At 34.5% G+C, this 15,306-nt stretch overlaps 1 protein-coding gene across 1 annotated transcript in view; it reads right to left on the bottom strand.

Moving 5' to 3' along the window:
* Positions 1-697: 697 nt before the first annotated feature.
* Positions 698-15,306, bottom strand: part of LOC113504695 (diuretic hormone receptor) — a gene marked incomplete at its 5' end in the record, with an annotated part of 29,786 nt that continues 15,177 nt past the window's right edge. Inside the window, 8 exons of the mRNA XM_026887103.1 lie at positions 698-1,901; positions 2,352-2,466; positions 5,124-5,290; positions 6,387-6,575; positions 8,705-8,830; positions 10,691-10,770; positions 11,317-11,397; positions 11,924-12,026. Of these exons, the coding sequence (XP_026742904.1) occupies positions 1,854-1,901; positions 2,352-2,466; positions 5,124-5,290; positions 6,387-6,575; positions 8,705-8,830; positions 10,691-10,770; positions 11,317-11,397; positions 11,924-12,026 (909 nt within the window). The remainder of the gene's footprint in view (positions 1,902-2,351; positions 2,467-5,123; positions 5,291-6,386; positions 6,576-8,704; positions 8,831-10,690; positions 10,771-11,316; positions 11,398-11,923; positions 12,027-15,306) is intronic.

Genomic DNA, 15,306 nt, shown 5'->3' with positions numbered 1-15,306 from the left:
CACGGGTACTCCAGGAGTTCCGATAGAAGTGAAAACTTCACATCTCGTGACCTCGCCGCGAGTTTTACCCATACAAAAAAAGGGCTCAGCGCCGCTAAAGAAGTTTTCGATTAAAAAAAAATCTCCATTCCGATTAACCCATTTGTTTCAATTTATCCCATCTTTATGATTAGAGTTAAATAAATAAAAATAAATACACAAATATAAATAAAAATAAAAACGAAATTCGACAATCACAATTTTTATTACAGATAAATGTACAAACAATAAATCACTTTTTAATTTACATTTATTTTATAAGATTAAATAATATACATTTATTTATGTTTTTTTGTTACATCTAATATGAAATATACAGCTAGCTTTATTTATTTTTGAATATTATATCTAATAATAAATTGGTATAAATAGTCTGTACGGAAAGAGAACTAAATACTATTTTTTTACTAAACTACAAATCATTTAACTTTTTTTTTCAGTACGAAACGCTTGATTCTACCTTCATGCTCATGACTCCGGTTAGGTCCGAAACTAATCGGCCGATTTCGATAAACACGCGTTACTCCTTAAACAATTATAATTCCTCCTCACGAAAGTTATTATTATTATAATAGGAAATTCTACCTTTTAGTACATTGATCGTTATTTTAAATATTTATTACGTACAAGTGCATTCGAAGCAAATATTCATATTTTTTTTAGTCTTTCACAATGTTTATTTAGCTGTTATTTATTTCATAATTATTTTAGACGCTGGAAGGAAGTCATAGACATAAGACTTTTGGAAACTTATCTCTTAAGGCTTTCAGATTTAATTATCATTTTGTTCTGTGACATAGTAAGTCTTAATTGTATTTTGTTCTACCTTAGTTTGAATCCAAAAATAATGCTGAAAATACTAATTATGTACATCAACAAGGTATATTAAATATGGTGATTAAAATGTTGCTTTTCTATCGCCGTCCCCTTTCCACACAGACTTTGCACGTGTAATCTACTCACTCATAAGTTTCGTATAATAATATTATTATGTCACAATATGAAAGGTATCATCTACATAGAAAATAACGTCATTGTATGTAAAATTTACGATATGCTATAAAATTTATGATACAAATAGCGCATTGTTTCCCAATTTTTTCATCCTTAATACTAAACATTAATTACTTTCTATTTTATAATATTAAATTAATCTAGAAGCTGTTTTAGCTTTGGCAACATTCAAAGACTGACTTACTCGAGTAAGTTACGTACAAAAAGTTATTTTTGACTCGTTATAAAATCGCATAGTAATACATAGATGAATATATATAAAAATTTGAAAATCTCTAAATCACTAAAGAAATAATGCGGCAGTATCATCTAATTTTATGCATTTAAAAATACATGACGTCGATATAATTATTAGTGATTTATATTCTATATTAATTTAGTTTATCATAATGCTAATATATGTATTTAATACGCTATTACTGATGGTACAAGTCCGTACATGCGTCACGTAATACCTAAACTTACGATAATAATAATTTACAATAATTTAAGGAACATTAAATGCGTTAATATTCAAAATATTTGGTATTGGGGCTTGAATGAGAAGAGTTCGGTGACGTAGCATTAGACCGAGTCAGAGAAAGGGGTCCATTTCGTCCATTTGACTTTTCATTAGAAGCGTGCATCGTATCGTGGTGGTTGGGTAGGATAGAGATAGATGGTGATGTCGCTTGTGCTTGAGTGGTGTTAGTGGGGCAGAGTGGTGATGAAGAGGCGGGAGAGGCGGGGAGGGACGCTGCGGGGGGAGCGTCCTCCTCGGGCAGGGTGCGCAGGCGCGGCAGCCTCCCCCGCCCCCCGCCTCACACCGGGGACTGCTCGCCGCTCGCGCTGCCACTCGTTATGTAATCCTGCGCGTACAATGCTCATGAAGAAACAGTTCTATAAATGCAAAGGGTAGTAAAGAAAGGGATACTAAACAAAATATATCACTAGAAGTAATTAATTGAATCTCATGAATACATGATTGCGTGTCAAAGTGTAACACCATCTATTGCCTTCACACCTCTAGCCTTAACTCTGTAGGCTTGCTACGTGGCGCAACAACAACAAGTCTCTGGTACTCGAAATTATTTCTACAAGCGAATTCCGCCACATAACCTCATAGAGTTCCATACAAAAGACACGTCATTAGAGTCGAGAACTGTCTGGAAAAGGGTAATTTGCACAGTCGAGGTTGTTGCTCCTTGTTGTCTCTGTTTATTTAACGTCCGCAAAGGGATACTTAGTAGCCAATCAATCGTAAAAGGATTTCGATTTCTGTCTTAAAGTGATTTCCTTATCCTAGGTGCAATACTTACAGCATGCAGGTGCCTGCCATCGTGAGGAGGCAATAGCGATGTTCGGGGCACAAGCAGGGTGGTGGTAGTGGTCTCAGAGGCAGCTGACTCCCGCTTAGATGGGTGGCTGTACAACCTGCCCCACAGTCTTCTTGTTAACATCCGTATTCAAACATTCTCTGTGCATATACGCTTATATTTAAGTAACTCTAACAATAGTTCTCAAAGATCACCGGTATTTTGGGGTAAAAGGAAAAAAGCGGTACAAAAGGGGAAAATGCATAAGGAAACAGATCATTTTGAGAAAATTAAATAATTGTTTCAAGTGGATAGTAAAATCAGAAAAGTAATCAGAAAAAAATGAAGCATTAATAAACTTTTGTACAAGACCAATTTCGAAACGTTCATGCTTCTATGATTGATGTATTTGTGCGGTTGTCGTTGACAAGAGCTGGTAACAAAAGCCAGTGATCAGACAAATAAATAGATCTAGGATTATCTGTGGGTGTTACGTAAGCTGTCTAGATAGAACAAAATTGTCTGAAATCCAATCAATTGTTTTTGTTACATCGTCATGCTTAGAGCGGTTATGCCTTTATGGATCATAGTTGTAAGTGTATTTAGATAGAGGTGAGAGAAGGCCTCCAGATATGAGATTTTTGGATCTAACGTCCATCTAAAGTAAGTGTACAATTTTTTTTTCACTTGCATTTCTCTTTCCTCATCGCACATGAATCTGAATCAATCATAGGCTATAGAAAGCTATACCATTGGCGTTCCTTTTATTTAACAAACAAAATTTCTAAATCTATTATTTTTTTGTCTACTCGTACGTCTAAAACACAAAACTACAATTCAAATTGTAAATAACTTCGAGAAAATATGAGATAAGTTCGAACATAGTTTCCGATCAATATTGTTTTAAATTGTGCCTTCTTTTATTTATGAACAAACTTTCATACTGAAAGAATACATAATAGATCTTCCTTTTGAAGACCTCTTCATTTAACCGTAAAGGAATGGATAACAAACGCCTTTATTAGGTTTTCGAAATAGATTCATTGATGGCTCTCGAGGTTATTTGAGAAAGTAAAAGGATACCCCGATTTATTCCACTTCCCTTCCGTTTCCCACTTCGTCGTCAATAGGTATGGAGATTTACCCTTTTAGGTGACCCTTTGAGGTCTTTAGGAACGGTTTAATGTGAATACGGAAGGTGTCTTGGGGAATAAATTGTATTACTATCTGTAAAGGCTGGAATTAGTTGAGAATGTGTTGTCAGTTCGTGTGAGTATGTTGAATCTGCGTAAATATCCATGATTCTGTTTAGTCTTCATGCAAGATTCGTGTTGAGCAAAAAGTAACACATGCAAAATAATTAAAAACCTGAAATAAAAATATTTAATTAAGTCCAGTGTGCAGTAAGAAAATTAAGTAAAAAAATAAATTAATTGCAGTATTAAAAGGGGTATTAAAATAAATAAAAAAAAAGAAAATTATATAAAGCGGATGAAACATTAATTTATTTGTAAAATTAATAAAACACGTAACAAAAATAAAACAATGACAATTCCATCCAAATCCACATTATATCGTTGTCTTAAAAAATCTTCTTAAATGCAAAGTCCATTCCGGTAAGCAAATTCGTTGGATGTCTACCCAGAACTGGAATGAATTGGAATCCTCGGTCCTCTTCATACCGTGAGTCTATTGGGAAATAAAAATATTTGATCAAATATGGATTTGGAAAATGTTTGTGGAAATGCATATATTATTTGGGGCCGTAAGCGTGCAGTTAAGCGCTGCTGAAAAATATCTTTGAGAAGTGGTGCAGTTGGATCAACCGTCGGTTACGTCAGAAGTCAATTGTAGATGTAAACATGAGAACAGTATAATTCCAGAAATTTTAAATCAATTCTTCCGTAATATCTATAGTCCAAAGACTATGCGATTTTCATTTAGAATACCGATTCACTTAACAATTTTAAATAAACAGGCGAGAGATAAAGAATCGATTCCAACTTCAAAATTTATCGAGCAATAAATTCATTTTATCTACGAGAAACTTTAAAGACTTCTTTTTAATTCAGTGTAACTCGATTAACTTTCTTATACTTCATTAATTCGAATTTGTCAATGTTCGAGTTGAGGGTACAATGTATTCTGCAAGTCAGAATTCATTACACAACCGCAGTGATTCAGCGATTACTTGTCTGGTTTTGTTACTATATAGCAAACCTTAAACCTTAATTACAGCTGTCTGAGTATAGTTCTTAAATATTGATCTAGTTAGTCTAGGTAAGTCTAAGCTAAGTCTATCTAAGTCTAGGTAGTATAGTTCTTTAATATTACATAAAGAAACTTATTAGAGAATAATCAATTTCATTCCTTGATATTATGTGAGACATTTTGGTATTGGTTTCAATCAATCAAATCAATAAATTCAGGAAATCGAGGTCTACTGCAGCACATAGTACTGGTATTGTTTTGTCATTTAAAATTTGTTGCGGAACCTCAATAAGAAGGCTTTTTTTTCCTAAATACTTGGCCCAGCTAGCATTTGGCAATTCATATAAACTTGATTAAATCACCAATAAATAATAGTAGCAGTGCTGTGATTCAGAACTCTCCACTAATATTTCTCCCATTAAAGTGCTAAATGAAATGATTTCTATTAAAATGACTGTATTAAAATAAGTTACTATCCCAGTTTTTCCCAATTAGTATTAATGCGTGCATAAGCCCTTAAGTCGTGTCTAATGCCTATCATGCACAGTTTCCTTACGACCTTACCTTATGCTCTCAGTTCTCGATCGAGGGGACCAGTCTTTGGAGTACGAGGCCCCTCTTCTCCTCCCCCCTCCTATAGTCCTCCCCGTCTTCCACCTCTCCACATGGTACCTGATGGCGTGACGGACCTCCGTGTTCATGAAGCAGTAGAACAAGGCCACCGTGAACCCCTGAAAAACATACCTTATTAAAACCTCCCAAAATCCCGATCCCCAAATGGCAGGATCCAAAATTACCCGAATTGTTTTAACTGTTTGCCCGAACATTAATATTCTTGCCATCCGTTATTTTAATATCTTTGTGAACAAATTAAAAATTTCGTTTGCAGTCCAAATACAACGTGTTTATTGTAGGTATTTTATTTCTGACTGGATGTATGTTTGTATATAACAAAGTAAGTTCGATCGTCATTATGTTTTGTTGAAATTCTAACTTTGTTATGACTTGATATTAAACAACGTTTACAAGGGTAAAGTTCATTACATAAATCCGCCGCAACAGTTCAAAAGGTAAGCCCAACTTAGCTAGAAACACACATCTCACAGTTTCAAAGTTCATTACGGCATTGAGAACTCGCCACAAACTGCCGGAAGATTACGTTTGATTGTTCCTGTGGAGGCTACATGTATACGAACTTCTTTGGAAGCAAACAGAGCAGTATAAGCAGCCTGAAGAGTTCTTGCGGTTTCTAGAGTCGATTCTCAGAGGTTTTACTGAGACTGAAGTGGTGCTAACGCCAGCCATATTTAACGACCGCCAGCGCCTCAAGTGTGAGTATTATGTGTTAGCTCCAAGCCTTTGACACGTTAAATTGATATTACTATCAATAATTCTCAAGAAACCTTCGAAGTTGTCGTTTATGATAAATTTTGCTGAAGCCAAGCGTTTATCTAACGGTGACACGTAGTTCACGTGGATAGAATAAATTCGATTTGCAAAGCAAGTAGCTGTCATAGACGAGATATAAAATGGCTTTAACGCTACATTTTTAATTTCGTTAGTTCTCTTTTTATAAAATGATAATCTTATCTCTTTAAGCAACTAGTCTTAAGCTAAATGACTTAGTCTTTTTACGAGAAAATTTGCACCAATTATTATCAGTTTTCAGATTCTTAAATTTGGATAGGTCGTAGTATTTTTTAACCAGCGGCTTCGAAGATGTTGGATATAGATCTAAGTAGCTAAACATTTCTTCCATCGAAATCTAGACATACGACTTTTTGTAGTAAAACTGCTGAAAAGGCAAGTTTATAAGTATATATTTACCTGTGTGGATAACATGAGTGCCCTTGTGTAGTCGAAGGCGTGTGCGAACCAGGAGTCATCGCTGGGCCCGCACAGCACGAGCAGGTTCGTGATGCCCAGCAGTGGGATAAGGACTAGAAGTGCTTTCGTCGCCTTCCGATACTGTTCGGTCTCCAATGTGTTCGCTGAACGGAGCTTCGTGATCAAAACCTGGTGATACAAACAAGATATTAGTTAGTTTTGTTAGATTTAGTAGTAAGACTGCTAAGACCTAGGACTGCCAAGTCAGAGGTCTTGGATTCGATGTCACGGAACGCAACGACTTTTCAAATGTTGTGTGTGTTTTAGAAATTAATATCACGGCGATCTTGGATCCTGTGCCATCTCTATCGTCGACTAATCGGGTCAAGGGAAGTAATGAATTATAATATATGTATGACTATTTAACAATAGTCATCGTGGCTGAATCTGTCGCGACATTATTATTATTAAAAGCGAGCATCAGATACAACATTCTAAGTGGTTATCACGTTTTTAAATTGTCTGTATTCAAATTAGGCCACTAAAATAAACAAAGGGTCTAATTAGCTCTCCAGCAGACTGTTTGTACCCTATCTAATGATACCCTCATAAAGAATTCTGGGAACAAGTAATTCGAGCAACAGTTTCAATGCCTAATAGGTTTAGGTAATTCTACTCATGTATTCGTGGTTCTTAAACAATACATAGCTGTAAATTTTAGTGGTATAAGCCACCACGCCGAAGCACGCGCTGAATCACGGTTAGGGTCAAGATTAAAAAAATAATTGAGATCTTCACGAATGTTTCTTTTGTCTGGATGTCTTTTTGCATGTAACATGAATGCGTAGGAAAACCCTCAATATGTGACTTAAGTCCATAGAGCGAAGGTCTTTAAAACATATATATGAGTCCACGCATTCTTGTTTCCAAAGAGATTTATGCCTTCTAGATTCCAGTACTTACGATTACGACTAAGGAAAAGTCGTTGAAACTGTTCTAAGTTTAGCAGATCACTTGACATAATGGCTAAGGACGTTAAAATCGTCTGTAGCAGAGTTTGTAAATGTTAGGCCATAAGTATATTTCACAAGTTTTCAAACTATGAAAAATTGCCAGCCATCTTTATGACATGAAATTATTTTTGTTTGCCCTACCGTCGCACATTTATAAAAATGAGTGTAATAGAATCAGATTATATTTTGAAATTGTAGTCTAATTTATTAAAATATTAGGGTAATAAGCTATTTATATGAAATATGAAAGCCTTATGTCAATATAATTTACGAGAGACCCCTCAAAATCTAAAGTGAAGTAATAAGGAAATTGATGTGGTCAATCTTTTTCAATTACTGTTCGATTGATGCTTGCTGCGCTATTCTGATTTCCCGAGGGATGTAACCTCGTCCAGAGCCTGTACTACGAATTTTACAGGAAGGGGAGTCCCTGTTGATAGAACGAGATGCGGCTATGCCAAAGCTAGTGCGTCGTCTCGCTTCCACGGAGGCAACAGCCTTCGAGGTCCTAGTTAGGGTGCAGGCCATTATTCAAATTAATGTAACCAGTGTAACTACTTCGATAAATCCTTAACGAACGATTTTGATGACTATCATTTTACAAAATGCTTAACAGACTAAAATTTTGCTGAAATTCCTAAAGCGGGAGTTTTACTAATGACTGGATATTTTATTTCGAATCGTTATACTTATTAATTTTCGAAGGCGTTTATTAAATTTTGGATTATATTTCAGCATTACTTCAGATTTTCGCAATGGCGAAAATCTTAATCTCGAGGTTATTAAATTTCTTCCAAATAGATAATTTTTTATACGTATACGGAAATTACTCTCAACTAAATATTAATTATAACATAACCTTCTTGTTTACAGACAGTAGGTTTCTATTCGAGGGACAACTGTAATCTTTGTTTCGAACCCGCTGCATATCGTGCAACAGTTTCTTTGAAGTAGTAAGCAACTTCCGTTTTCAAGGCTGACATGCGTGAGTCAAATAGATTTTTTGCTGGCAATTATTAGTAAATACAAAACTTTTGTCACCAGGAGTCTAAACTATTTACATCGTTTTAGACCACACATTATCAAGTGAACGGTAAAGATATTCGTTTTTAGCCGACTTCTAAAAAAGGAAGTTACTGAATTCAGCCGTGATATTCTTGAAACAAAGATTGGATTACATCATTTCGATTTATCATCATGATTATTCAGGCCTGAGTGACACTGCTGCATAATAAATGGCAATTAACATGTTTTTCTCGACCCATCTAAAAGAGCTTTAAAGAACGTCATGTTTCGACCACTCACCCACATAATCCTAATAAGGAAGAAGAGGTTGAGAGCCAGTCCGGCGAGCGCAGGCGCCTTGTGTATCCAGTCCACTTGATGTTCATGCATCCACGTGCACATCTTCGTTTCACCCGTAATAGATAGCTTTAACAAAAGAGGTACAAGTTGTCTTTATAACCGGCCAAGTATGAGACGCGCTAACACTGACCGAGAAGAAAGAAAAAAATAAGAAACTCATATGATAGATGAAAAGGTCATGACAGACTGTCTTCTGAAGTAAAATAATATGAAAATATGAGTGGAGTTCTTTTTCCAGGTAACGTTCAACAACGTTCGTTCCAGCGATGATCTGATATGATGATGATGAGTTTTAACGATTTGCCATTATGACAATAATAGAAATAAATACTGGATATTATTATAAAGTGTCGTGAGGTTGATATTTGGTGATAGATATTTTAGTGTTTTTTTGTTAAACCAGTAGGACGATGCTATGAGTAAGTTAGTGAGTTCAATAGATTTTCTGTCTGATAGAAGTAGGTGCAGCTAAGAAAATAGCCCTTTGATGTGATTGGTTACAGAACTCTACTACTACGAAATTCACCCATAAATTGAGGGCCCACTTTGTTTTTTAGGTCGGCCAATAAAATAAGATTGGCTATCTTTGGCCACGATGTTTGTGTACCCGTCATTGTTTTGGCAAAATTAGGGTACCGTAATATTTGTCGATGAGGTTTATCGCAAATGTTATGGCAACCCTCGATAAAACCATGCAATGGCCTCTTTTTACTTGATCTTCGTAACTTGGAAGGAAGTGATTTATTGTTGGGAGATATATTTTTGTGAAGGACCAACATTATGTAATTCGTATTAATATTAGACAGAACTTTTTTTTTACTTTAGTCCTTGACGAGCTTTCTTTTTCTTATTTTGTTTCAACTTTTAATTGTTATTTCACAAGCCTTTCAAAGCGCAGACGATTGTCCTTTATACGTCGAGCTTATTACTTTCTTGCGAAAACCACATGAAAAAAATAAGTCAATAGTTATCAAGATCCAATCTTATCAATAAGAAAGCTAAACAAACAATATGGACAATACAATTGTAACCAACAATTAATGAATACAGTCTGCAACAAAAGCCTTCAGTGTAAATAAACCTAAGAAATTCACCTCACATTTATAAGACCTAGCTTCAAAGAAACGAACAATACTTGGTTTGAATGCAATAAAATATTAAGTACTGTATAATGGACTTCTTTGAGATTTCTTTGTGCATTGCTAAGAGGAAATATAGAAGGAACTTAATGAACATGATTTCTTTATAATACCTTTACTTTGCTCAAGCAAAGGTTAATAGAGAAAATGATGAAATAGTGTTCTGTTTTCAGATGTAAACAAATTCATTGTTTTATTTTTATAATAACTATCGTGAAACTGATTCATTATTAAATGATGTAACGGTTTACTCACGCGTATTTATCGGGGTAGCCCGACTAGTTTCGGACCCTCGATCTCGATCGGACTCGCGATCCCGCCGCGTCTGCTCATGATTAAGGACTCCTGTTGGGTCCGAAACTAGTCGGGCTACCCCGATAAATACACGTAAACCGTTACATCATTTAATCATTGTTTTATTGATAAAAAACGAATATAGGTTAAGGGTTAGGGTTAAGGATTTGTTAAATTTCCTTAATTTTTTTTCTTTATTATAATTATTATTCTACTTAGTAGTGCAGAAAAATACATCACCCAATTAACAAACAAATAACAAATAACTCAAATTTTCTGCAATGATTAAGCATAAAAACTCAACAAAAACTTGAAAAAGGTGTTTTAACCAGAAGTGAAAACAAAAATATTAACGTGTATTCACTTTTACGTTTTCTATTAAATGTTTACAAATTGATTTCTGAACCAGTGAATTTTCATAAAAGGAAAACCTTTAAGTGCCTCAAAGTCATGCGTTTATAACATTTTATAATGTGTTCCGAAGGTTGCTTACCCCGTCTGGTCCAGTGGACGTGACTATGGTGACGAAACACCGTGATATCACCCATATTATTAGAAAAACGGCCGGCGCACCTGTAAATTATGATGTGAATATGAACTCTATTGACACGAAAACGTATTAGATCTGTCAAAAAGTCGTTTGTTCTCTTGCTTTACATCAAAAAAATGCCTAATAATAAAAGGGTTCGACAGTAACGATTGCTTAATAGTTTGAATGGTAATAGAAATTTCAAGATATCCATTCTTAAAATGAAAATGTAGTTGCGGAAAAGAGCAACATTAGCAACAGTCTTACACTGACTCACTTTAGAGATAGTGCTAGGATAGAAGCTATCGATTTGCTTATATTTACGAATTTAGTAAACTCTACCGCTTCACGGGATAATTTCATGGGAGAGTAGTTCCTTTTTAAAAGCGTACAAGGGGATACAGGTCTTACATACAGAGGCCTTGTTGACAACTTAAATAATGTGCTCCTCAATGAGATAGCGATTAACTAACAGGTTCCACCCATCCCTACTCTATAGAAGTGCTGACTTAGTAATTTTTGGCTAGTAATAAGAAAAATAGCACAAGTACAATGGTGTATTTTTGCCTATTACCATATAATGTACTTACCCCAGCCGATGGTTGTGTACACTTTCAGTTTTATATTCTCAGCTGTGAAAGTTTCCACTACCAACATATACAGGTACAGACCTGAAAATAATTAGATTGTTATACATATAGGCAAGGTAATCGTTAAAGTAAGTGATAATATAGTAACCGATCAAATGCGAGTAGGAAATGTGACATGGTTACGGAAAAACCAGGCGAAGTTATATTAATTTTAACTCTGTGCTGAATAAATTAATTACACGGCTCATAGAATACATATTAGGGGTTTATTTAAGTTGTCCTAAAATTTTGTTGAGAGAAAGAGATTATTTTTACAATAGGTATATTTCTTTTTAGCGTTTTTTCTTCAAAACCGTTTAATATTCTCTACGTTTTTACAAACTGAGTGAAGTTGCATGCAATGCACACCATGTTTAAACCTAGCCTGGTCATCGTTAAACGTATTATTTCTACGTAATTAGAAAATTTTACCAAAAAGTCTATTTCGGAAAAAAATGTTACCGCATGACAATTTTTTTTCAGAAAATTATGGGCCGTTTTCTTTCTGGTAAAAAAAGCCTGTACTGACCAAGATCTTTTGTGATTGTATTATTAATAAGATTATTACCTTCTACTAACATCCAAAAGAAGTTTGTGAGGTAAAAATAATGCATACATATGACCAGTATCATACATGAGGTCTGGTCTTGCTGGGCCTCGTCAGACCAATTCTGTGGACAAACAAGACGCAATTAATATTAATCACAACTATTACTTCCCAAAGCCACTAGATATTGGAGAAAAGTAGGGCAAGCATCAATACCACGATACTCTTAAGACACGACTGACGCCTTTGTGGGAGCAAAACAGCGCACTACAGGATGCATAGTGGCATCTCTCTTTCACAATGGCAAGAGTTATGCTTCAAGATGTGGTAGGCGCCCAGGACGTTTACATTGGTTAATTTTGTAGTAATTTTCAATTTGTCTTCACATCCCGTTGGCCCGTATAATCAAATTAAAAATACTTATAAATTGAAGGCCCCTGATCTCGGCCGTTTAATTAGGTCAATTTTGAGATGCTCAAATGGACGTTACAACATTTTTATTTGATGAGAGATATGGAATGAGGCGGCGAAATGAAGGTTAAAGATAAATGAAAAGGAATGTCTACGTAAAAATTGAATTATATTTTCGGATCCGATTTTTTCAGCCTTATTTTGCAAGTATTTTAGAATGTGTATCAATTTTATGAAATGAGGATAGGTACATTTTAATTGAATGTCTACGCTTAAAATATAATTTTACCTTATAAATTCAGAGACAACAAAATATATTTTATTTATATAAGCGTGAACAATTGCATAACAATATTACACGTTGTAATTAATTAAAAAAATAACAATTTGTTAAAAATACACGTAATAACGTTAATAAACGTTTAAATAAAATAATTCCGTATCCCAAATTGTAAATACAAATTAAATGCACTGAAGTACTAGTGAGTACACTTTTCTGTACGAGTACAAGCAAATATGTACACTCCACCATTTCAATATAAGATAGAGGCGCAGACCATTTATGTCAGATTTAAAGCGGCCATTAGTCGCTAAGTGTCCTATTAATTACTAGAAGTTAAGTGCAGCCCAACAAAAAGTCGTTGGTAATTTTCTAGAGCTCGATTTACCAGGATAATGTTTGTTACCGGGGTTCTAGAAATTCTAGTCGGATGTTAAAATAAGTTTATTTATTTAGTAGTGTGCTTGGACCACGTGTAGACTGTGGTTTTAATAAAAGTCAAACGAACTTGTTTGGAACTATATTTTAGTTTAAATGCTTATTTGGAGTTGGTGAAATTAGAGTCAACTTTTTGGAACTTTGGCGCTCACTATATGGAGTGCAAGCGTATAGCTGTTTTGGTGACCTCTCACTTCCACAATCGCTAGTCGTTTTCTATAAGTTGATTGTACAAACGTTATATGTCACGTTCCACTTTTTTTTGTTTATTTATTAAACTATTTACATTTACTTGAACATAAAACCCCACAAAACTGTTTGCACAGTTTGTCTGTGGGCATCACTTACCTATGTTTCGTTCGTTTTTTTATAGCACTTCTAATATACTTGAATGTCTTTATTTTTTCTGTCCCTCTCTTTTTGCATATCTGTGTTATATTGTATCATTTGATAATATCAAGTCAGCGTTATTGATGAAGGGTTATAGGAAGAGCCATAAGCAAAAATAAACTCTACGTGTAATATAATTAAGGTATGCAATTGTGTATTCAATTACGTTGTGTGACTTCAAGAGCCAGAGACATCGCGAGAGATCTCGCCTAGATTAATTAATACTATTGTCACGACCCTCGTCTACAGATAATGCCTTATTACCTAAGATCTTTTGTTTCCTTTCCTATTCTAATTGGATCTTTTGATGAATTATATTTAATTATATCTAATGGGTTATTTTTAGATTTGAGGTTTGGAGTAAGGAAGATGTTATGCTTTCAATTTGAAACTGGGACAACGATTAAATAGAGCCTTAGGTTAATTGAATTACAATTCTTACTTTTTCTTGTAATCTAGAAAATCGTCATAGTAGGTTCTTAGGCTACGTAAAGGCAGATGAAAACATTTTTTTACTGTTTTTTTCAACACTTTTGGTATCTGTAACATCAATAGAGACCTACGATAGTCATTTATCAAGTCATTGCGATCTCGGTCAAGCGTTAACAAACTGATTTACGAGATTGAGGTTTACCGACACTGTTCTAAAAAAACGAACTTTATCTCGACTGAAAATCTAGTATGAATTTACATTGAAATGTTTATCAAGGTATTCTTTTCCAACGACCTTTCTTGTATCTAGATCGGGTGCACGCAAATACCTTGATGTTTTCTTGGATTCACAAAATTCCTTCCTCTCTGCCTCTAATAAACACGAGTTCAAAGATTCAAAGATCTATCGAGATGCAAATAAATCCGTTCTTGACGTTAAAGTCCAAATTGATGGTGTTTAAATTTGTTGCTTCGAATGTTGAGTCGCTTTTATCCTCACCGCTCCATCTTTATTCATGACTCGGTTCATTAGGCAAAGGGGTTAGCAATTTATTTTAAAATATGTGTCAGGGTGCTTACAACCGCCTATTTCAGTACCACTGACAATGTGTAAAAGAGACAGCACTCTATACGGCGTAAAGAGTGTCTCTCTTTCGCAACTACAACAGCTTTGCTTTGAAAGGCGGTGGTGGTTTCCCCGATTCTTAAATATTCCATCCAATATTGAGCATGCTTAACAAATTACTTGACGAAAAACAAACTGTGACGTCATTTGCTGCCTGCAAATGTTATTCGCGCCAAGAATATCGCATCATTTACTTTTACCACATTCTTAAATGGTAAAAATTAAGTTCTTGAAACATTACCTACTTAATTAGGTACATATTGCGAAACTTTGTAACTAATATTGTTTGTTTCTAACTTTATTATACAGTTGTCTCTGCTGAAGTGTAACATTTGACGGAGCAGAAATGAAATGGATTGAATATATTTTGAAACATGCAATATGTTAAAAACACCTTCTGGATTTTCTCTGATTAAAAAGATGTTATAAGTGAATTTCCTTTCCATTTTTTTTTACTTTACATGTTTAACTGGCAATTTAAATTTAGAACAAACTTGGTTAAAAACCTATTGACAACAATTTTAAATTATACATTAAGCTAGCTGACTGCAAAAAATAAAATAACAAAGCCAGCATTTGATGAGAAACTTTTAAGTTGTCTTAATATTTTTTGACTTAAATAAAAGGAGGCCAAAGAACAAAGTTTTGATAAGTTTTATTCTGAAGCTACAGGCTGTATAGTTTTAAAATAAAGTTTTCGAGGAAAGCTGATATTATGTTCGATAATTAGATGTTATAACTAAAATGTGTAGCTGCGGTGTTACCAAAAGACTATGTTTATGTTAGACAGTGATTAAAACTATTTTTTTACGAATTTGTTGACAATGA

This window comes from Trichoplusia ni, chromosome 2 (genome assembly GCF_003590095.1).
Source record: "Trichoplusia ni isolate ovarian cell line Hi5 chromosome 2, tn1, whole genome shotgun sequence".
Taxonomy (NCBI): Eukaryota; Metazoa; Arthropoda; class Insecta; order Lepidoptera; family Noctuidae; genus Trichoplusia; species Trichoplusia ni.
Note: the sequence above shows the minus strand (reverse complement) of the source record. Positions and strands in the feature narration are given on the sequence as shown.